Raw genomic sequence first — 23,253 nt, 5'->3', positions numbered from 1 at the left:
CGCCCACCAGTCAATGAGTTGCCAGCTGGGTCCCTCCCACTGAAACACAGCGCAGCTCCAGAGGATGAGAAAATATTTGCTCATGTCTTCATTGCTGCATGCCTGCAAGCAACTGTCTGTTTAGGCAGGAACAGAGGAATGTGGAGAGCCAGCTTTGCCAATGTCTCAGTGACTGAGGCACCAGGTATGGATTCCTAGAGCCAAATCTCTGGTTGAGGTAAATCAATTGTAACTCCATGGCGGTCAATGGACCTAAACTGCTTTACACCAGCTGAGGATCTGGCCCACTGCATCATATCATGACAGCAGCTGAGTCAGCCTGTTATGATTCAGAGACAAATTAAATGAGTTCAGCACAACTGTTGCATGAGGATGACAATTTAAATGCAAGTCCTAGCACTGGAATGGGGCTAGGGAGAAATGGGTTCCGTTAGCCTATAGATTCAATAGATTAGGTTACAAAACAGACAGACTGGATTAGATTAATAATACTTACCTCTTGCTTCCCAACCTCACATTAAAGATTGTGAAGCAATTTAAGACCTATTGGTGAAAAGCATTATACAAGAAATGGGTGTTGTTATTGTTATCTCCTGCTTTTCCTCAGTAGATCTCAAAGCACTTTACAAAGGAGGTCTGTAGCATTATCATCATTTTATAGATAGGGAAACTGAGGCACGGAAGGGTGGAGTGACTTGCCCAAGGTTACTCAGCAGGCCAATGGCAGACCCAAAACTAGACTACATGTCTTCCAAATTGGGCTCCTTTGTGCTATCCATTGGTTTAGAGAGTAGATTAATTGAATTAGATTAGAAAATAGATGGATTAGATTGTATTTGGTTATATATTGAATGGATTATTTTAGATTGTGGATTAGATTGATTCAGTTTGGTATTGGATGTGTTCATTTGTGTTAGTGTCCACAGTATGCTAATTTCTAGAGATTCAAGATTGAAGAGATTAGATGCATAAATTTATGGACCAGATGGGTTAGATGAATTAGGTTAGACAGAGGTAATAAATTGGTTTCTATTATTATGGAGGTGTCGATCATGACTCCACAATCAAAGCTGAGTTGTTTATTGCCCTTAAAGAGGAGTTTCAACCTTTGTATTTTGTATGAAAAATAACCCGTACCCTCCCCAAATTTACAGTGCTTACTCTTTGAGCACAGAATTAATTTTCTGAGAATTTACAAATAAATATGTTTGTTAGTTTATTAGTGTAAATTAACCCAAATCTAGATCCTGGAAGAAATTTAGTATCCATCAGTCTTTTTTTTGGCCCAAATGTTGTTAACAACAGAATAACACAGGCACTTGAGCATGTTAACCAGGTGAACTGGATAAATTAGTTTGTAATTTATCTGAATTGTTGTATCTAATTTTTATGACTAGACAGACTAAAGGCAGGCTCAGCTCAGGTAACTCTTAAGGAAGGCCATTGTCAGATAAGGTAGTTCAACCAATCACCGCACTTCTTCAAAAGCTAATTTGCATGCAACAACGCTGTTGGTTGTAATGACCCACCAGTAAGGGACTGGTCAGTTGTGTCAAGAGTTCTCATGGGTAGGTTGTTTGACATGCACAGTTAAGGCACTCTTGCCATGGTTTCATAATGTTATAAGGGAACAAAATATAGGAAAAAGTAAATGTGTCTTTAAAAAGCAGTTGTATCTAATTTAGGACCAAAATTATTTAAAAAGTCTTAATTGTAATCATATGTTTATTGCATGATGTCACGGCAGGGCAGAGTTAAGGTTGTTTGGATAACTTTGTTGTACATTTCTTACTATAAAATCTGCATTTCTTTTAAATGTATCTTTAACTCTGAATTTCCTGGATTTACGGTGTGTGGTTTTTGGGATACTTACGACATATCTGAAATGCCTTTTAGCTTTTAAATTACTGACACATACTCTCAACCTTAACTCAATTGTAAAGTGTTTTTTGGTCTACATTCAATGGATTTGGGTAGATATGAGATTAGATGGATTGGACTGCAGAATAGTGCTAGGTGAAAAATGAATGTTTTGATTTGCTGGCAATTCTGAAAAAATTCCCCCCCCCCAAAAAAAATGTTTTGGATTAAACTGAAAACAAAATTTTTGAAATTTTCAGAGAATTGAAAATTTTTTTATTTTTTTTAAAAAGGTTTTAAAAAGTTTTGCTTTTGAGTAGTGAATTTGAATGAAATTTCTCAACAGAAAGTGATCTCAAACCAAAACAATCCATCTCATTTTCAAAAATGTCATCAGAACAAAACGTTTTGATCTTTTCTAAAAAAAATTGTTTTTTATTCAAAACAAATGATTGGGTGAATTCGATGTGAATTCGCAAAACAATTCAGTGTTATAGAATCAGCAATTTTCACCAAAAAAAAGTTTGAACCAAAAATTTTTGCCCAGTTCCAGGTTGTCAATTAGCTGAAAAGGAGAGAAAGTTTGGTCTCCCAACTGGGGGCAGAGAAGCTGTGTCAGCCTGTATTGTGTATAAATTCTATGCTCCTAATAAAGCCTGTACTGTTTATAAATTCTTTCACACATCTCTATGGGCAGACAGTGGGTGTGGGGAACCGAGAGTGTGATTTCATTTTTTCTCTGCATCTGCATTTGCTGAGAGGTGTTTGTAACATACAGAGACAGTGCGAATTCCAAGACTCGAGAAAGCAGAGGCGGAGAAACGCTGAATAAACTAAAACAGCCTTTGGAAAGTGACGTGGACACATTTTTTTAATTTTAAAGGCTCTGAATCAGATTCTGATCTCCGTTAACTTCAGTGGAATGACACTGGTGTAACGGGAGTTACTCCAGATTTGCGGCTGTGTAAAAGAGATTGAAATCTGGCTCACAAAAAAACAAAAGAAAGTGGAATGAACATGTTGTCTGCTGCCCTCCCATTAGTCACTCTGCTTGTCTGTTGTATACTTTTCCTTAGCCTGCATCTGTCTTAGGATGGCCCAATGGTTGGGGCAATCGCCTTGACCTTGGTAGAGCTGGGTTCAGTTCCCTGCTTTGCTGCAGACTCTTTGGGTGATCCTGGGCAAGTCACTTAGCTTCTCTGTGCCTAGTTTCACCACCAGTACACTGTGGCTAATTGCTCTGTCTTACAAGTGTGCTGTAAGGATAAGTACTGTGAAGTGCTTTGAGATGTACTGCTTACAAAAGCCCCATATAGGAGCTAGGTATTGTTAGCTTTTGGGAGCAGGGAGCCCTTAGATGCTATCTTAATAACCATAGAAATGTAGGACTGGACACGTTGATAATTCTGCCACTGAGATGACTTTAATGCCAATGATGTCAGCCTTGCGTTAACCCAGTGCAAGCAAAAGAAGGACCAAGGCCATAGTTGGCTCTAAATTTTAGGCCAACTCCCTAGCTGCTGTAAATCAGCGTGGCTTGACTGAAGCAACATCAATTTGTACCAGCTCAGGGTGTGGGCCAGTATTATTTCCTGCATCCTCAAAGACCAAATCAAACTGGGTATGTGTACAAGGCAAACCCCCACCCCTTCGGCAGTGAGTCTCAGCGTCTAGGTCAGCTGACTCAGGCTCACACAATGGGGCTAAAAAGAACAGTGTCGATGTTCCCATCCCAGCTAAAGCCTGGGATCTCAGACCCACCCTCCCTTGCTGGGTTTCAAAGCCCAGCCACCAGCCTGAGCAGGAACATCTACACTGACCCAGGCTCTGAGACTCGCTACCACAGGTCTTCTTTTACAGTGTAGACATACCCACCGGGGCGGAAAAAAAAGGGGGGGACCAGTTAAAGACTCTGTTCCACAAACTACCTGGCAGCTGTTAATTACTAAAGCTGAGTTCACCCCTTACGCTACTCAGGGCAAAATTTCATTTGGATGTAGCCAGTTGAGGAAATATGTGTTCCCAGATTTACTCATATTGCTCCAGATACTCTCAAATGCTGGAGTCCCTTTTACACAGCCAGAGAGGTGTAAAGGGGCCCAAGCGTAAATGAGAATCTGGCTTCTTACCCCTGCTGGTTGACACAGATAAAACTCAAGTGACCTCAAACAAAGCAATTACCCAATTAATCATTAAACCTAAGATTTCAATCCATTTATCTTCATGCTTCATCTGTTTTTTTTAAGCCAATCAAAACATTATGCAATCAACAAACGGGGTTCTTTAATGAGATCTAGCTCTAGAAATGGCTGCTTATCTAATGCAAACATTGGCCCTGGTTCACATTTACACGGAGGTCCCTTAGTAGCGTAAATGGGACTTAAAGCAGTTATAAATTACATTTACGCTCGCTCCTTGGAGGCTGTTTTCGTGCTGCCAGAGTGGTTAAAGGGGGGGGGGGGTGTCCCAGTGTAAATTCTCTCCTTTTTATTGTTTGCCTTCTCACATATAGGGCCAGATTCTCCCCTGGGGTAAATCCGTGTCATGCTGAAGCTGAGGGAGCTGCGCTGATATACGCCAGCTGAGGATCTGGCCTGTGGAGCGAAAGTGGTTGCTTATTTTAGTCTGAGCGGGAGGAATCAGCTGAGTTTTGTCCGGTTCTGATGCCCGTGTTTGGCTAGAACTTAAAGAAACTGGAAAGGGCTGGATAGCTAAACGGACTTGTGATGGGTCTGGCAGTCCTTCAGTTCTAGGTCGCTGGTTTCAGTTAATTTCCTGCTGGTAAAAGTCACCCTGAGCTGCTGGGACCATAGGAAATGAGCACGATGGATCTCAGCCCAGTTCCCAGCAGAGAGGTGTCCGCATTGCAAAAGTAACCACCTGGCTGGCAGACTCTTGGAGAGACCAAGGGTTGAACTGGTCGTGAAGAGTGCACAGGGCCCTCAGAGGCAAGCCTTGCATGGGAAAGATGAGGTGTATAGGGAGGAGCGGAGAACAATCTTTACCTGCTCTTGGGGAAATAGAAGGCTCCAGTTTCTGGGCTGCAGCATTCACCAGAGCTCAATTCAATGCAAAGTATTCAGAGAAACTCTTCGGAGGATAAGTCCTTCTCCAATTTCTCTTGTCCCCTTAAAAAATAAAAAGGGGTTGGGAGGTAGATCCTAAAATATAACATATATGTATAAATTAATGTCATAACACAGAGTCTCAGGCCTGTAAGATATTTGGCTTAGCCACACAAGGCCTGAGGCCTGAACTAGATTGACATGACTTGTTCACCAAGATCACTAGTTAACGCGGTAGCCGTAAATTGCCAAGATTACAGGACAAGCCCTGCTAATTGCTGATGTTTTAGAAAAGCTGTCACAATGTATCTGTTAATTTGGCAAGATGACTGGTAGAAACTTCTTGGGGAATTTTAGCTCGGCCACACGTCGCTATGGCAACTGTGTGACGCCCATGTTAATCAGTGAAAAGGGAACTAACAAGGCAGCATATGAGAAAGGGGGCATCCCTAAATTAGTGGGAGGAGGAAGTCTGGACAAGGGGCAAAGGGCTGGAATACTTATGGGTAGGTCTGAGCATTAGTAGGTGAAAGCGTAACTCAGGCTAAAGATGTGGGCCAACATGTCGGGAGGCACTAGCATTATGACGAAGATGATGATGAAGAAAATAGTGACTGACAGTCCAGGTTGCCCCAGCAGGAGATGTGAATGATGCTAGTCACAGTGCTAAACACCCTGAACGTCTGCTGTTGGACTTCAGTGTCCGGTGGCCTGGTTAGCAGATTTGTTGCTCAAGGGACTTGTGATAAATTGCAGCTGTTTCTTGTGCGCGCTGAGGGCCGCTCATTGTAATGCTCCTGCTCATAATATTCCTGAGGCTGTAGCACTCAGCTAACCGAACCTTTATTGACCCCCTGCAGTCTAAGAGCTCAATCAATAATCAATACATCAGCCCATCAATAAGGCCACTCTCCGGTCAACCCACAGTCGGGTCACCCTGGTGCAAAGCCATTGCCACGCTCCGTTCAGCACGGTCTGGTTACAGCAAGACTTACCTTCACCTCCCCTGGCTACAAAGCACGTTTGTCCTGTCCCCAGTGCAATTCATGTTGCTGTCACATTCTTCAGGTCTGGGTCAAACAGATCAAGGGGACTCGTTTACCTCCCCCTGCCCCCATCCCTTTTAGGACAGCACATGGCCAGACTCTGACTTCCCCCCGCCCCACTAACTTTGGCCCTGGTTTCAAGGGGCCAGATCCTCAGCTGGCATAAATCAGCACAGATCCCTTAGCTTCGTGGAGTGATGCCAGTTTATACCAGCTGAAGATCAGGATCATTGCTTAGCTGCAGATTGCCACCTCTGACAGCACTGGCAAGCAAAGAAGTAAGTTTGTGTGGAAGAGTAGGAGCCAGGAGATCTGGGTTCAATCTGCCACAGACTTCATCTGCACAAGTCATTTCATCTCCCCATGCCTCAGCACCCCACTCCTAACATGGGGCTAGCAGCGAGTCAAAGAAGCGCCAAGCAGATACGTTCATTGATGTTGCAGGGGGTTATGTGGCTAGCGCCTGGATAAACAGCTAGCTTTTCTGGAGCAAAATGGCTGTTTTGTTGCAACTGAGATTTCTGAGGGAATCCTCCATTTTCACAGACGTTTTTTAAAAAAAAAGACCCTGAAAAATGATTTTTCTCCCCCACAGTTTTCGGCATCCGCTTCCTTTGTATGGCCTGGCAGCACAAAGGGGCCTTAAAGTGAGCGTGACTGTGAATTGCAGTGGCCGATCGGTGTAAAGGGGGCGTTCGAGCCAGCAAGAGTGAGGCCCGGAGACTTGTTTTCATCCGGTCCGGAGGGGAAGCTTGTTTTCGGTGGAGTGCGTGTCACGGAGAGGCCAGGATCGCTTTGTCCAGAGACAAACTGCCGCTTGTCTTGTGTTTCATGAGAGATGTACATTTCCTTCTTCCCTGGAGATGGATCTTCAGGGCAGGGGTACCGGGGCGGGGGGGGGGGGCTGAGTGAAAAGGCCCAGTTCCATCCCGCGTCCCCAGAACACAGCCTCATTGTGTCCCCGTTGTTTTTTCCTCATCTCCTTTCAGAGACAGATCATCCCCAGCCTTAGCTGGGGCGGGGGGGGGGGGGGTTGTGACCAAGGGCCCGATCCAAAGCCTGGGGAAATGAATGGGGAGCCTTTCCATCAACTTCAGCGGCCTCAGGATCAGGCCCCAGCCAAAATGAGGCAGGTATGTTACTGAAGCGGAGCTACGCGTCCCTGTCAGGGCTGGTTTGAGACCTTGGGATTATAGGCCTGTGTGTGTGGAGGGGTATGAACGCAGCTTGTGGGGGAGGGGATCCCCAGCTACCGCCCCCGTCTCTCCAGAGGGGAGAGGGGGAGCATTGCTTCCGTTTCGGAGCGGAACCGGGAGCTGCATGCACTGGCATCTCTGAGGTACAAAAACCCAGGGCAGCCGGGACGCTCCTGAGCCTGCAAAACCAGACAGCTGGCAGTGGCAGCCTGTACCGCACCACCCTGACACATTTCCCAGGACGGCTGCCTCGAAAAACGGGCGATCCGGGGGAAACCTGACCAGGTGGCAGCACGACTCGGGGCTGTGCCGGGGTGGGGACCGGTGTCCTAGTACGCCTAGGACCCTGGATTGCCCTCACCCAGCCCTGTCCGTTCCCGAGTGTCTCTCTTTTGGGCTAATGAGGGATTTCTGCCTTCAGAACACCCTGGCTTGTTCTTCCAAACATCACGAGTGATTTCCAGTGCCCAGATGAGACACACGAAAGAGGCCTGGTTTCCAGAGGACGGGTCCTTCGCGCTCTCCGAAAATCAGGCCCCTCTCAAGGTGTCTTAACTGGGTCATCCCCAAAAAGGGAGCCATCTAAATCGCTCGTCTGGCGTGGTGGGGTAGGTGGAATGAGGAAAGGCCCTGAGCGCTGACCAGCACTTTAGTAATGTCAATTGCGCAAACGTTGCGGAGTTATGGAAGGCTGGTTTCGTGCTGCTGGATTCAGCCCTTGGTTATTATTTTTTTAAAATAATTTTTCGAGCTTTTTTTTTTTTAATCCGGCTTTTTGCCCCCTGTCCCCGTCAGATAGAACTTTTGACCTTGTGATTTTCAAAAGACTTAATTTTTTTTTTGGACATCTCCCGGTGGGACTAAGCTGCCCAATCAAAAGTTGCACACTGGCGGGGTTGGGGAGGGAAACAGCCAAACCCGAAACAGAATGCAGCTCCTGCCCCGCCCCAAACAGTGAGCCAAACAGCAGGAGCGATCATTTGCTTGGAAAGATTGGACGCTCTCGGGGACAGGGAACGTCTCTTTGTTCTGTGTCTGTACAGCCCCTAGCGCCCTTTCCTTGAGTCTCTGGTGCTTCTGGCTTTAGATCAAGTCTCCAGCATCCTACCCAGTGCAGATGCTGCCATGTAGCATCATGCTGTGTTTCTAGCAGTGCCGTGCTTGAGATGCCTTGAGGTCAATGGGCCAATTCGCCAGCTGGTGTAAACCAGTGTAGCTCCATTGACGTCAATGGGAGCTGTACCAGTTTATACCAGCTGGGACCACTAGCAGTAGATCCAGGTAGAGCACTCTGTTGCTGCTGTAATGGGTGCTGTATAGGAACCTAGATAGGCTTGTGACCTCCCAAGCTTGCCTGCTGTTTGGGTTCCTTCCTCAAGACTGCTCAGCCCACACCCTAGATCCTCTTATCGCCGAGACCCACGCCCACCTCTTTTATACCCGGTCGGGTTAACCAGCCCCTAGCACCAGAGAGTCATCGGAACTCATTAACCTTTTCCCATCTGGAGCAACCCTTGCTAACATATTGTGGGGACTGTTTCAAGCAAACTCTGCCAGTCTGTGTTTGGAGGGGCCGGGGGCACAGTGGAGGAGAAGACCAGTTAATTTACAGACCTACAGTAGCATTTCAGAGATGATCAGCTCTCATGCTTCAAGGGATCAGCTGATCCAAAGCCACTGGAAGCGAATGGGTGTCTTTCCACCAGCTTTGGATCTGGTTCGGAGGAGATGTGGGTCTGAATGGTGTTGACAGCTACTCTGAATTCCCCCAACTCTGCGGCTGCATATAAAGATGGGCTTGTTCACTGGGGCTGCTCTGTTCTGCTGAGCAGAACAATAAAGGGAAAGATGCTCACAATGGGAAATTGTACATCCTCCCTGGTCATGAAAGGGGAAAATACAGACACACCAACTGTTTACTGGTCCTGGGCCGGAGGGAGGGATTGAGAGGGAGAGAGAGAGGGAAAAGGAGATACAGCCACCACCCAGACAATTTTGATGCTGTCCAAAGAGCACAAAGCCTAGATCTTCCAAAGCAGAACTTGTTCTCTGGTTATTTGATTTCCTCTCCCAGAGCAGGCAGGCCTCTCACCGTCCCCGATGCCCGATGATAGCAGATGTGTCCACTAGCCATGGAAGGAGCCAGGAGCCGCCTCTTCCAATGAACCCAACGGCAAGTTTGGTCTTTCCGTTCCTCTCCCGTCCAACAATGGGACGTTTGTGATGGAGACGGGACCGGGTTTTTGCGAGCGTGCGTCATGCCAGATGCGTAACAGGGTGCTGAGTCACCCCTATGCCAGCAGTCTGGCCCGGGCGGGCGTGCAGCAGCAGGTGGTGGAGGAGAGCTCTCAAAGGATTGCTTTGTCTTTTTCACGGCTCGGTTTGGAGGGGTACGGTGGGCTGGCAGAGGATTTCCCTGTGAACGTACAAGGTACGGGACCGGAGCTGGTACGTAGAGCCCTGCAACTCCGCAGATAGCCGCTTTATATCCATGGATGTCTGCATCCCCGGACGCGGGTGCGTTGTTTACCATCTTTGGGGATCGGCTGCAGATCCAAATTTGTGTGTCCGTGCAGGGCTCTAACGATGTGAGAGGGGACTGGGGCAGATGCATATAAAAGATGGAGGGCGGGTCAGATACAAGTTCATTAGCGTGGGTGTGGTTCGGGTGCAGATACAAATTTGTGTGTCCACACATGGCTCTACTGGTAGGGATTCTTTTACCATTAAAGCACGGCTCGTGGTGTCCCCCGGGCTCCCCCCACTCTCCACCTACCAGACTTGGTGGGTGGGAAGCTCAGGACCTCTGCCTTGCAGCAGCATGGTGGGGTAGGGGATTATGCCCAGTGAGGAGGAGGGTCTCAGGGCATCTGCTGGGGCTTGGGACTTCAGCAGGAGTGTGGCTGAAGCCCTGAGCCCCGGCAGGCACCTCCCACAGGGCTGAAGCCCCAAGCCCTGGGAGGTGCGCCCTGGCTCTCGAATGTCTAAAGATTCTCATGTGTGGCTCGGAGGGTCAGTAAGTTTCATGACCCCAGTCTAGTGGATCTGGCACTGGCATGGGAGTGGGGAGATGTGGGTAGTCTCATATCTGAAGCTAACCTGCTGTGTGACCTAGGGCAAGGCTGTGTGCCTCAGTTTCCCCTCCCATTCCCCGTCTGTTTTGATTCTAAGGGACTGTGTCCATACAGCACCTAGCGCAATGGGACCCCAGTCTCGCTTGGAGCCTCTAGTCATTGCAGGAACTAGTCAGAGGCAGCTGAGTCAAAACATCCAGACCCAGCTCTTCAGCCTCACAATGCTGGTTATTGTGGGCTAGTGGGAAGTCAGCCAGACCCCGCTCCTGGTTTGCTGTAGAGGGCAGGGGTCGAGTTGAATTAGCTTCACCCTCCCAGCCACACACCACCCGCACTCCCCGTAATACTCCTTTGCCTCCCTTCATCGTCTCTTACCCACGATCCCCAAAGGGATCTGACAGTGGGGGTGGTTCCTCAGCGACGTGAGAGGAGGTTCAGAAGATTCAATAGGTAGGGCAGCATTGCCTAGTGGGTAGGACACTAGCCTGCTGGGTGATCCTTGGGCCAGTCACTTCCCTTCGCTCTTTCCCCCCATCCCACCTCTTGTCTGTGTAGACTGTAAACTCTTCAGGGCAGGGCCTGTCTCTCGTGATGTGTTAGCGTATTGGGGTAGCGCCTAGGAGCCCAAACTCAGAACCAAACACAGAACCAAAAGAGACAGAACCGCCAGCCCCTTGGATTCCAGAAATGTTAATCAACCCATGTGAAAGCCACAGAACGATGCAATTTGTGTTTGTCTAGAGTCGTTCCTACCAAAGGGTAACAGACTGAGTGCATCTTGTAGAGGACAATGGGCTGTAGGGAACCTCGTACAGTAAGTGTCGAGCTGGAGGTATGGCAGGGTAGGGGGACGCTTTATAGAAACAGAGTTTTTATCCTCCATTGCCTTGCACCTTCTGCTGTCATTCCCACCCATTCCCTACGGGGTGCAAATTACATATGCACTGATCCACTGGCGATTTGCACCCGCTTTGCATGCCTTTTGCACGGATCTCCATGACTGTGCAAGGGGCAGGGTGATGGAGAATTGGGGCCACAGGTCAGAGGAGGGGGCCAAAGAGTGGAGGGTGGGGAAGGAGGCTGGACAGCTCCTTGCAGCGTGGGACTCCGGTCCATGACCGGTTCGCCTACATACAACTGTTGTCCAGATGATAATGATGATAAATAAGACATAGTGCTACGAGCCCGGGGTGAAATCCTGGCTTCACTGAAGTCAGTAGCAAAATACCCATTGATTTCACCTCCAGGACTTCTGGGTTCTGTCCCCAGCTCTGGCCTGTGCTTGCTGTGTAAAATTAGGCCATCACTTAACCTCTCTGTGCTGTAGTTTTGCTGTCTCTAAAATAGGGGCTGCTAATACCCACAGTATGGGACCAGGGGAGGCTTTCAAATGACCCTAAGAAAATGAGGTGCCTAAATCCCATTGGCAGTCAGTGGCATTGGCCCACCCCTGGCCTCTTTGAAAATCATAGAATCATAGACTTTAAGGTCAGAAGGGACTATTATGATCGTCTAGTCTGACCTCCTGCATAGCGCAGGCCACCGAATCTCACCCACCCACTCCTGTAACAAACCTCTGACCTATGTCTGAGCTATTGAAGTCCTCAAATCGTGGTTTAAAGACTTCGAGGTGCAGAGAATCCTCCAGCAAGTGACCCGTGCTGCACGCTGCAGAGGAAGGCAAAAAAACCCCAGGGCCTCTGCCAATCTGCCCTGGAGGAAAATTCCTTCCCGACCCCAAATATGGCGATCGACTAAACCCTGCGCATGTGGGCAAGACTCACCAGCCAGACACCCAGGAAAGAATTCTCTGTAGTAACTCAGATCCCACCCTAACTAGTGTCCCATCACAGGCCATTGGGCATATCTACCGCTAATAGTTAAAGATCAATTAATTGCCAAAATTAGGCTATCCCATCATGCCATCCCTTACCAAGCTTAGTCTTGAAGCCAGATATGTCTTTTGCCCCCACTGCTCCCCTTGGGAGGCTGTTCCAGAACTTCACTCCTCCAATGGTTCGAAACCTTCGTCTAATTTCAAGTCTAAACTTCCTGATGGCCATGAGGCTTAATGTATTTATGTTTGTAAAGTGCTTTGACATCTTTGCATGGGAAGATGCGAGAGATGTGCAAAGAACTTGTTTGTTAGTGGAAGCATTCATAGCCGTATTACTGGGGTTAATTGGAGGCAAAGAGGGACATGGAAGCAGAGGCAGAATTTGGGGTGAGGCTCAGAAATCTCTTGGGATGCTGCATGAACCATGTGTTGGAATGAGAGCTGTGTGAAGAACTGATATTTTTTCAGTTCTCTGGCCATGTGGAAACCCTGGAGCTGGTGAGAATTTATTCGGATCAAACAAAACAGTTACTCCGCGAGCCTTTTAAACCATTTTTTTACATAATTAAGTGGCCAAACAAAAGTGTTTTGAACGGAAAGAATCAAATCGGGCGGATTTGTAACAAAAAAAATTCTTACGACCAAAACAAATTCAGCAAATTCAACACTGATCTGTGAAATGGTTTGGTTGACCCAAGTCTGCGTTTTCTGGCACAAAAAAAGTTTGGAGGAAATTTTTCGGCCAATCTCCTCGACTAGTCCTGCTGAGGTGTCTGGGACAGCGCAGGGAAGCATCCAACAACCTGCTGAGCTCTGCCTGGCACTGGAACAAGCTGGGGATCCGGGAGGCAGCGGACGCAGACCATGAATGCCTGGCACGGCTGGTCTGGCCACCTGGTGTTGATTGGCAGTGGGCGAACCTCAGGCATACGGGACCATGGTGAAGCCCATTCTGGGTTTGGTTTGAGCCTTGGGTGGGTGTGTGAGTTGGTTCCTCTTTCACCCGGGCTGGGTCAGCTTGCCCTGACAGCCTCTTGCTCTCCATAGGCGAGGCCAATGGGGGAGATGAGTGGGGAACCAATGGGCCAGCTGCATTGAATCCCATTTCTCTCCACAGCCCAGGTGTCAGAAGTGGCCGGAGACCCTCTGGGAGCTCGACCGAGTAAGTATCAGAGAGAAACCCAAATCCTGTAGTTAACCATTATTATTACTGTGATAACCCCTTGTGGGGCCCAATTAGGAGCCAGGGCCCCACAGTGCTAGGTGCTGTACCAGCCAATAACACAAAGAATCAAACTATGGTCTGTTCTATTCGATCCTGCACGACACGTGCGATATCCCCTTGCTCTCCTGCAGCACTGAAGTTCAGTAAAGACATGTGCAAAGTACTTCGCTTAGGCAGGAAAAATCAAACGCATGACCACGAAATGGGGAATAACTGGTGAGTCCAGCTGTACTGCTGAAAGGGATCTGAGGGTTAGGGTGGATCACACATTGCATGTGAGTCAACAATGGGACACAGTTGCAAAAAAAGGCTATTATCCTTCTGGGGTGTATTAACAGGAGCGTCGTACGTGAGGCGCAGAAGATAATTGTCCCACTCTGTGCAGACTGGTGAGGCCTCAGTTGGAGTCCTGTGTCCAGTTCTCGGCCCCAGGCTTTAAGAAAGATGTAGATAAGTTGGAGAAAGCCCAGAGGAGAGCAACAAAAATGACAAAAGGTTTAGAAACCCTGACCTGTGAGGAAAGGTGAAAAAATCTGGACATGTTTAGTCTTGGGAAAAGAAGACTGAAGGGAGGACCTGAGAACAGTCTTCAAATATGTGAAGGGCTGTTCTACAGGGGATGGGGATCGATTGTTCTCCTTGTTAGGCTAGGAAGCAAGGGACTTGATCTGCAGTAAGGGAGGTTTAGGTTAGATATTAGCAAAAACGTTCTCGGGGAGTTAAGTTCTGGAACAGGCTTCCAAGGGAGGTTGTGAAATCCCCATCGCTAGAGGTTTTTCAGAACAGGGTTGGACAAACCCCTGTCAGGGATGGTCTGGGTTTACTTGGTCCTGCCTCAGTGCCAGGGGCTGCACTTGATGACCTTTCGAGGTCCCTTTCAGCCCAACATTGCTGTGATTATATGAATGGGGAGAGAAGGAGGATTGTCCAGTGGTTAGGGAGCTAGCCAGAGATCTGGATACAATTCCCTGCTCTGCCACGCGCTCCCTGTGAGCAAACGCTCCTGCTGCTTGCAACAGCTCCCCCTAAACGAAACTTAATCGCAAAACTCTAACCATGAAGAATTTCTTCAAAAACTCCACAGGAGCAAAATAACTATGTGGAACGGTGCCACCTGGTGAGCCCGGCTAAAACAAAACCTCAATCCTTTTTCAGGCACGTTCCTGGCCCCACAGCTAAGTATGCACCAGCTGATGCTGCTGGCTTCAGTCTGCCTCTCTTCTCTGCCAGCTGCTTTAAGTATTTACCAGAAGGCAACTGGGGGTCCAGGTGGGTAACCATGTTCTCTTCCTCCCAACGAATCTGCCAGCTCCTTTCCCCTGTTCCCCTTTCCAGCATGGGGCAGTTTGGCTCTTACCCTAGTCCCAACCCATCTGCGTCACAAAGTGCTGCAGTTTAAAGTTGAGGTCACAGCCCGGGGGAGGCCGGGAATAGCAGGAGGCCGGTTTGAGGTGCACTTGCACGGCTGTGAGTCGGGCACCTGGGGCTGGAATAGAAATGGGGGCAGCAGGCTGGGGTTGAGTGGCCTCAGCAAGGGGGGCAGGGGAAGGGAACCTGGACTGTAGGAGGCAAATCAGGACCCCAGTGCTGCAGCCGTGCATGTGGAAGGGGAACCCTGGACTGGGGGAGTAAGGTGGGGCTGTGGGTCGGGACTGAGGGGTGCTGGGGGGAGCTCGGGGCTGGAATAGCAGGGTGGGGTTGCGGGTCAGGACTGAGGGCACTGGGGTGCTGGGGGGAGCTCGGGGCTGGAATAGCAGGGTGGGGCTGCGGGTCGGGACTGAGGGGCATCGGGGGTGCTGGGGGGAGCTCAGGGCTGGAATAGCAGGGTGGGGCTGCGGGTCGGGACTGAGGGCACTGGGGTGCTGGGGGGAGCTCGGGGCTGGAATAGCAGGGTGGGGTTGCGGGTGGGGACTGAGGGGCATCGGGGGTGCTGGGGGGAGCTCAGGGCTGGAATAGCAGGGTGGGGCTGCGGGTCGGGACTGAGGGCACTGGGGTGCTGGGGGGAGCTCGGGGCTGGAATAGCAGGGTGGGACTGTGGGGCGGGACTGAGGGGTGCTGGGGGGAGCTTGGGGCTGGAATAGCAGGGTGGGGCTGCGGGTCGGGACTGAGGGCACTGGGGTGCTGGGGGGAGCTCAGGGCTGGAATAGCAGGGTGGGGCTGCGGGTCGGGACTGAGGGGCACTGGGGTGCTGGGGGGAGCTTGGGGCTGGAATAGCAGGGTGGGGCTGCGGGTCGGGACTGAGGGGCACTGGGGTGCTGGGGGGAGCTCGGTGCTGGAATAGCAGGATGGGGTTGCGGGTCGGGACTGAGGGCACTGGGGTGCTGGTGGGAGCTCGGGGCTGGAATAGCAGGGTGGGGCTGCGGGTCGGGACTGAGGGGCATCGGGGGTGCTGGGGGGAGCTCAGGGCTGGAATAGCAGGGTGGGGCTGCGGGTCGGGACTGAGGGGCACTGGGGTGCTGGGGGGAGCTTGGGGCTGGAATAGCAGGGTGGGGTTGCGGGTCGGGACTGAGGGCACTGGGGTGCTGGGGGGAGCTCAGGGCTGGAATAGCAGGGTGGGGTTGCGGGTCGGGACTGAGGGCACTGGGGTGCTGGGGGGAGCTCGGGGCTGGAATAGCAGGGTGGGGTTGCGGGTCGGGACTGAGGGGAATCGGGGGTGCTGCGGGGGGAGTTCGGGGCTGGAATAGCAGGGTGGGGCTGCGGGTCGGGACTGAGGGGCATCGGGGGTGCTGGGGGGAGCTCGGGACTGGAATAGCAGGGTGGGGTTGCGGGTCGGGACTGAGGGGCACTGGGGTGCTGGGGGGAGCTCGGGGCTGGAATAGCAGGGTGGGGCTTCGGGTCGGGACTGAGGGGCACTGGGGTGCTGGGGGGAGCTCGGTGCTGGAATAGCAGGATGGGGTTGCGGGTCGGGACTGAGGGCACTGGGGTGCTGGTGGGAGCTCGGGGCTGGAATAGCAGGGTGGGGCTGCGGGTCGGGACTGAGGGGCATCGGGGGTGCTGGGGGGAGCTCAGGGCTGGAATAGCAGGGTGGGACTGTGGGGCAGGACTGAGGGGTGCTGGGGGGAGCTTGGGGCTGGAATAGCAGGGTGGGGTTGCGGGTCGGGACTGAGGGCACTGGGGTGCTGGGGGGAGCTCGGGGCTGGAATAGCAGGGTGGGGCTGCGGGTCGGGACTGAGGGGCATCAGGGGTGCTGCAGGGGGGAGCTCGGCGCTGGAATAGCAGGGTGGGGCTGCAGGTCGGGACTGAGGGCACTGGGGTGCTGGGGGGAGCTCGGGGCTGGAATAGCAGGGTGGGGCTGCGGGTCGGGACTGAGGGGCATCGGGGGTGCTGCGGGGGGGGGAGCTCAGGGCTGGAATAGCAGGGTGCAGGGTTGCCGTTTGGGACTGAAGGGCATCAGCAGGCAAACAGAGCAGGTCTCGGAGGAGAGCCGCGACCCTCGGGCATCTCGGGAGGCTGCCGGCCAAGCGAGGCCAGGGGTTCGATGCACCTCCCCCTGCCGGTGTCTCCTCACAGCCCCCACCCCACGCCTGCAGTACCTGCTGGAGCCCCTCCAGGAGGTGGTGCACACCCAGCGCGGTGCCACGGTCACCCTGCCCTGCGTCCTGCGGGCACGGCCCCCCCACTACCAGGTGAAATGGAGCAAGGTGGAGCCGGCCGAGCTGCTGGAGAGCGTCATCCTGGTCACCAGCGGGGCCCAGCACAAGACCTACGGGCAGCTGGGTGGGCGGGCCCGGCTGAGGCGTGGCCACCGCAACGACGCCTCCCTCACCATCGCCGGGGTGGCGCTGGAGGACGAGGGACGCTACCGCTGCCAGCTGGTCAACGGGCTGGAAGACGAGAGCCTGTCGCTGACGTTGATGCTGGACGGTAAGTCCCGGCTCCCACGGCGGCCTGGGAACGGTCCCCCTCCGTCCAGCAATGGCCCCATCCTCTTCAGGGGAGAGACCCTCTGCCGATGGGAGCCCCGGGGGTTGGGGGCAACCACGTGCCCTGGCGGGGGGCTGGAGGAAAAGTGGGGGGAGCCATGTCCTCTGGCGGGGGGCCAGGGGAGAAGTAGGGGAGCCGTGTCCCCTGGCGGGGGGGCCCCTCGGGGGGGTAGCAGGGGGAGCTGCGTCCTTTGGCGGGGTTCCCCGAGAGGAGGCAGGGGAAGCTGCATCCCGTGGAAGTGGGTCCTGGGGGGAGGTAGGAGAACCTGCATCCCCTGGTGGGAGCCCATGAGGAAAGTGGTTTTAAAAGCCTTAGCTCGCTTCCCCTCTGCCTCCAGCTCCTTCTGAGCATAGGGGTGAGTTGGGTCCTTCCAGCCATCCCTACACATTGCAGGGGGTCCCTGCGGCCACTCCTCCCCAAATCCCTGCTGGGTGACCTTGAGCAAGCCTCTGCCCCGTCGCTGTGCCTCGGTTTCCCTTCCCACCCTCTGTCTGCCTATTCAGACTGTGAGCTCTCCGGGGCAAGAACTGCCTCTTGCTCTGTGTCTCTGATCTCATGTGAGCCTTCGATGCGCTGCTGTAATGGAATAATACCGTGGGGGTTCCCCAGGGTGCCAGCAGATCTGGTTGGGAAACAGAATTTCTGTCCCATGGGAAATCCTGACATTTCAAACTTTGTTTTCATTCCGGATCCGGAAAGAGAAGTCGAAATTTTGAAATTCACCATGGAACAGAAATTCTGAAGGATTTTGATTCAGAAACTTCAAAACATTTCGGGGACATTGACACAGGCTAATAGACTACACAGTATCCAATAGTCTGTCTCAATAATATTGACTATTTTTATATTATTATAACATAAAGAAAAAAAAGTGGCCGTGAAGCGAAATGCTTCCGACTGTATCGAAACGAGAAAGGTGAAGTGAATTGCGTCAACTTGTTCCCACGGCAAATGTCGTCAAAGTCGACGAGTTCCTGCAAATCATTTGGATTTCGACAAACCTGCATTTTCCGACAGAAAAGGGTTCCGTCAAAATATTGTCAAGCAGGTGCAGAGGCCGGCACCCTGCCCTGAGATTCCCAATCGACCCTCTGATCCCAGAATACCAGCTCACTCCCTTTCTCTTACGATCACCCAGGTGTCGTCTTCCCCTACCAGACCAGCCAGGGGCGCTACAGATTCAACTACTTTGAGGCTAAGCAGGCCTGTGAGGAGCAGGACTCCAGGCTGGCCACTTATCAGCAGCTCTACAAAGGTAACCAGCCTCTGTCTGTTTCACCCACCTCCTCTGGTGGCTAATTCACAGACTTTGCTCTAGATATGCTTGGGGGGGAAATAGTTAATTTCTTTCTTTATTTAGGATGCTTTAACAGGTATGCAGATCATTGCCATGTAAATATCAGAGACAAAAGGGTAATCAGTTTTCAGAGTGGTAGCCGGGAGTCCTTGTGGCACCTTAGAGACTAACAAATTATATTTGGGCATAAGCTTTTGTGGGCTAAAACCCCCTTCATCGGATGTTACAGAATCGTTACAACAGCCAGCTTTGGTTTAGAGAAGCACTGGACAGTAGGATCATCCGATCTGGGAATAGGACCCAGGAGTCCTGGCCCCCAACCCCCTCTCTTCCAACTGCTATGCCACACCCCACCATCCCAGAGCTGGGATTAGAACCGGTTCCTCAAAGCACTGGACCACTCTCTCTCCCAGAGCTGGGGATAGACCCCCCCTTTGCTCTGCACGAGATGCGGGCCAGTGGAGAATAAGGGTCATTATTAAGGTATCCTGTAGCTTGGTTCTGACGTTCATCAGTGCCCCGTGGTCCCCGTGCTCTGCCCGCAATGCACTGAGCTTGCCCGTCCCTTTTTCTCTCACTAACCCACAGCATGGACCGAAGGGCTGGACTGGTGTAACGCAGGCTGGATTCTTGACGGGACCGTCCACTACCCCATTATTAACCCCCGAGAGCCTTGTGGAGGGCGGCTTCTCCTCCCGGGAGTTCGGACCTACGGGGCCAAGGACAAGCGGAAGGACCGGTTTGACGCATTCTGCTTCACCTCCGCTGTGAGGGGTACGTCCAGAGGGAACGTGGTGGCTCCATGCAACCGCAGAGCATAGGGAGAAAAGATCAGACCAAAGGGTCAGCTCATCTGGTACCCCCTCCTGTTCTGGGTCAGCTCACTACTCCGTCTGGTGTGATAGCCCCTCTTCCCCATCTGGGTCATTCCTCCCAGGGCAATGGCAAATGTCCCCTGCTCCATGCCACCTTCCTGAAGCAGGCATTGCCCATGAGCTAGGTGGGACCTGCTGTTTTCTAGCCAGGCTAGAGGGACCCTTGGCATCTCCATGGCAGGTCCCCACACCACCCAGCGTCCCTTGTGACCTTCGCCCTGACACCCTCCCTTCCCTCTCTCTCTCCCCAGGCCAGGTCAATTTCCTCCGGGGCCACCTGAGCTTCAAAGAGGCGGGGCAGGCTTGCCGCAACCAAGGGGCCACCATTGCCAAGGTCGGGCAGCTCTACTCCGCCTGGAAGTTCTCCCAGCTGGACCGTTGCGACGGGGGCTGGCTGGCGGATGGCAGCGTCCGCTACCCCATCACCACCCCTCGCACCCGCTGCGGGGGCCTTCCGGACCCCGGCGTCCGGAGCTTCGGCTTTCCCAACAAGGAGCAGAGGACGTACGGGACCTACTGCTTCTCGGTGAAATAGGGATGGCGCAGGGTGATGATGGGATGCCGGCTAGGGGACGGCAGCTCTGCTCTTCACTGGTTTCCAGCTGCCTGTGCCTTTCAAGGGTCATGAGATCCATCTCCCATGTGTATTTTCCCAGTGGGTCTCAGGCTGGTTTCCAGCAGCACATAACGCTCGCTTGGCCCATCCTCTCATAGTCAGCCTTAGCAGAGAGACCAAGGACTGGACCGGCCATGGAGACCAGAATCCTGTCTCATGTCTAGACGTGGTTCCTCCAGGAGTGCTGGCAGGGAGAGGCCGATAGGCTGCTTGCCCTGTTCTGTGAACAGAGGAATCTGTTCTCTGGAGCGGTGAATCTGACACAAAATTCAACCCCTGGGCCGATTTGGACCCTCTACCCAGGGGTGAATTCCACCCTTTCGACACAGAGAGCAAGCGACAATGGAAATAGCAAAGCCCCCAACCTCAGAACATCTTTGGTCTTCTCGGGGCTTTTGCTCTCCTAGGTTTTGGCTCCTGATGTTTGTTAGCTGCCATCTGGAGCAGGGGGTTGTCAGAAGAAGACAGAATCCATGGGACACAGTAAAAATCCAGTGTCCTGCTCCCACGAGGTCGCTGGACCCCTCTGAGGAATAACCAGTAGCTGTAGATTTTTTTGGTTTAGTTTAAAGCTAACGAAGAAATGGCATTTTGTATCCATTACTCACCTATTTTCAACAGGGGATGGGTGCCCCTGGAGATAAAAAAAACTTCCTGACTCTCCGTATACTTACTCATGCTTGTGGAAATTCACAACGATAGCAAGGTCACAACTCAGATCCCCCTGCTCTGCAAAGCACAGGTCCCTTTCCACTTGAGCTAAAGAAGCATCTCCTTAATTAGCAGCAGTATAGGGGCTATGATGCACAGTTGAGCCACTCTGATTCCATTCCAACAGAGGGCGGCAGTGCACACAAGCCCCCAGCCAGCTCACTGTGCTTGTGAAGGTCTGTTTTTTAATCCCAACACCCGCCAGGCTCCCCCCATGAAGAAGCCGTTCAGTGTCTATATGTGAAAGGATGGAAAGTAAAGAGTTTGACTAATTGAGTTTATTCATGTAAATTAATAAAATGATGGTAAACCCACCCAAAAATAGCACCTTGGGGTTGTTTTTTGCCTGCGTATTAGCCATAGGGTGACACAATCCGACCCTCGAACCAACGACTTTCAGAGCTAGAAGGCATGAGCTGCTAATGTGTCAACTGAAGCACTATGCCCCCTTAGCTGAAGCATAAAAACATAAGAACGGCCATAGTGGGTCAGACCAAGGGTCCATCTAGCCCAGCACCCTGTCTTCTGACAGTGGCAAGTGCCAGGTGCCTCAGAGGGAATGAACAGAACAGGGACTCATCAAGTGATCCATCCCCTTTCGCTCATTCCCAGCTTCTGGTAAACAGAGGCTAGGGACACCATCCCTGCCCATCCTGGCTAATAGCCCTTGATGGACCTATCCTCCATGAACATATCTAGTTGTTTTTTGAACCCTGTTATGGTCTTGGCCTTCACAACATCCTCTGGCGAGGAGTTCCACAGGTTGACTCACGAACTTTGTATGTGGACTAGTCACTAGCGAGAGGCCAGACTTACCCATGTTGTGGGTGGCAGATATCCAGCTTACGTGCTCAATCTGAGGTCTCGTTACATTTTTAGGAGAAATTACCCTGCAGCGCAAGAGCTTGCCCAGACTAAGACTTGCCCAGAGTTCGGTCAGGGATGGTTTGATCCTTTGCCAGCTGCCTATAGCTGAAAGGTTCCAGCATAGCCCTTACCACCACGCCCGTTAGCCAGCCAGTCCCAGCCACCAACTCCCCCAAGGGCTTGTCTTCACATACAGAGCTGCCCCTGTAGCACTTCAGTGAAGACTCTACTCAAGACCTGCTCCTGTTGGCGTTGTTAATCCACCTCCCCAAGAGGCGGTAGCTCCATTTATGGGAGAGCTTCATTGCACTGTCTGCGCTGTGGGTTAGATCAATATAACTATGCCGCTCGGGGGCATGGATTTTTCACACCCCGGAGTGACACTGTTACACCGATTTAAGTTTGCAGTGTAGACCCAGCCGCCGAATCTTTTCGTATGTGTCGGACCGTAGCAGCAGGTGGTGCCAAGTGGGATCAGGGCCCCGGTGCGCTGGTGCACCGGGGCTGCTCTGAGCCATTTCGCATCCCCTGGCAAGGCACGCAGGGGATGGACTGTTAGCCCCATTTTGCAGGTGGGGGAACTGAGGCCCGGAGTGATTGCGATTTGCCCGCACAGGGTGAGGTGGAGCCGAGACCATAGCTCTGCCCTTTGTGTGCACCGCACCGAGCCTCAGGGGCGCCCTGATCTATCACTGGGAGGCCTTAGCTGCCAGAAGTGCCGACTCTGTGGATACTCCGGGGCTCAAATATACCCACTTGAAAAAAAATAGAGGGTGCTCAGCACCCGCAGGGCCGGATTAATCTTTTGGGGGTCCTGGCACCCGGACCGCGGCCCCCGCTCCACCTGTGCGCCACCCTGAGGCCCCGCCCCCGGCTGAATCTCTTCCGGTGAGGCTCCGCCCACTGCTGCGCCCTGAGGCCCCGCCCCCCACTTGGCCTCTTGGCCTCTCCCGCCCTCCCCCCCCCAAGGCCCCACTCCCCCACTCAGCCTCTTTACTCCTGAGCCCCCTGCCTGCTGCTTGCATGGGCAGGAGAGGGCAGAGAGGAGCACCCACCGACAAAACCCAAAACAGAGGCGCCGCTACCGCGGGGCAAAGGAGGGCTAAGCCCACGAAAAGGGAACGTGTGCTAACGCCGGGGCTCTGGCATGGGGTCCGCAATGGAAGGCTCTGCAGTCTCCTCCGCTGGGTCCTTTGGTTTAATATCAACCGCAGCGTACGAGGCGGGGTCAGAAAAATAATCCCCGTCGAGCAGAGTGTGTGGCCCCAGCAGCACTTGCCGCCTTGAGCTCCAGGAAAGGTTTTGCTTATGCTGCAGCTGGGGTGCTGCCGGGACCCCCCCTTTCAGAGGCAGGGCCCTGCTCCTCCGTCCCCAGCAACGCGGAAGTGAAGGTGAAACACCTGAGAGTCTCAGGTAAGCGAACATCAGGTAAGCGCTGGTAGCATAAAGGCGGCTTAAGATGGGTGGAGAAGGCGCCCTTCCTGCGCCTTGCACCCGTGCTGTTCCCAGTGTCGGGAGGCAGATTGGGATGTGGCTGGGCGGATTAGCCAGCGGGCTGACGGGGCCCGTGTCTAGCGGTCCCTGGCCAACTGGAGGGCCCCGGCGCCCCGACCTGCTCCGCCCAGCCGGCCCCCGGCTCCCCAGCAGGAGCACCAGGTGG

General features: G+C 52.4%; 1 protein-coding gene across 3 annotated transcripts; it reads left to right on the top strand.

Moving 5' to 3' along the window:
• The first annotated feature begins 107 nt into the window (after window positions 1-107).
• On the top strand, window positions 108-21,037 carry HAPLN2 (hyaluronan and proteoglycan link protein 2). 3 transcript variants are annotated; one of them, XM_073322766.2, is made up of 7 exons: window positions 108-184; window positions 13,196-13,240; window positions 14,459-14,572; window positions 16,814-17,167; window positions 18,366-18,482; window positions 19,113-19,298; window positions 19,651-21,037. In XM_073322766.2, exons 1-7 carry the CDS (start codon window positions 139-141, stop codon window positions 19,932-19,934), a joined length of 1,146 nt encoding a protein of 381 aa, XP_073178867.2. In that variant the 5' UTR covers window positions 108-138; the 3' UTR covers window positions 19,935-21,037. The 3 variants fall into 3 exon arrangements, with proteins under 3 accessions (XP_073178867.2, XP_073178866.2, XP_073178868.2); XM_073322765.2 differs by lacking the exon at window positions 108-184 and adding an exon at window positions 9,352-9,598; XM_073322767.2 differs by lacking the exon at window positions 108-184 and adding an exon at window positions 9,620-9,684.
• Window positions 21,038-23,253: the final 2,216 nt, after the last annotated feature.

This window comes from Lepidochelys kempii, chromosome 24, assembly GCF_965140285.1.
Source record: "Lepidochelys kempii isolate rLepKem1 chromosome 24, rLepKem1.hap1, whole genome shotgun sequence".
NCBI classification, from domain to species: domain Eukaryota; kingdom Metazoa; phylum Chordata; order Testudines; family Cheloniidae; genus Lepidochelys; species Lepidochelys kempii.
The sequence above is the reverse complement of the archived record's forward strand: the minus strand, read 5'-3'. Positions and strand labels throughout refer to the sequence as shown.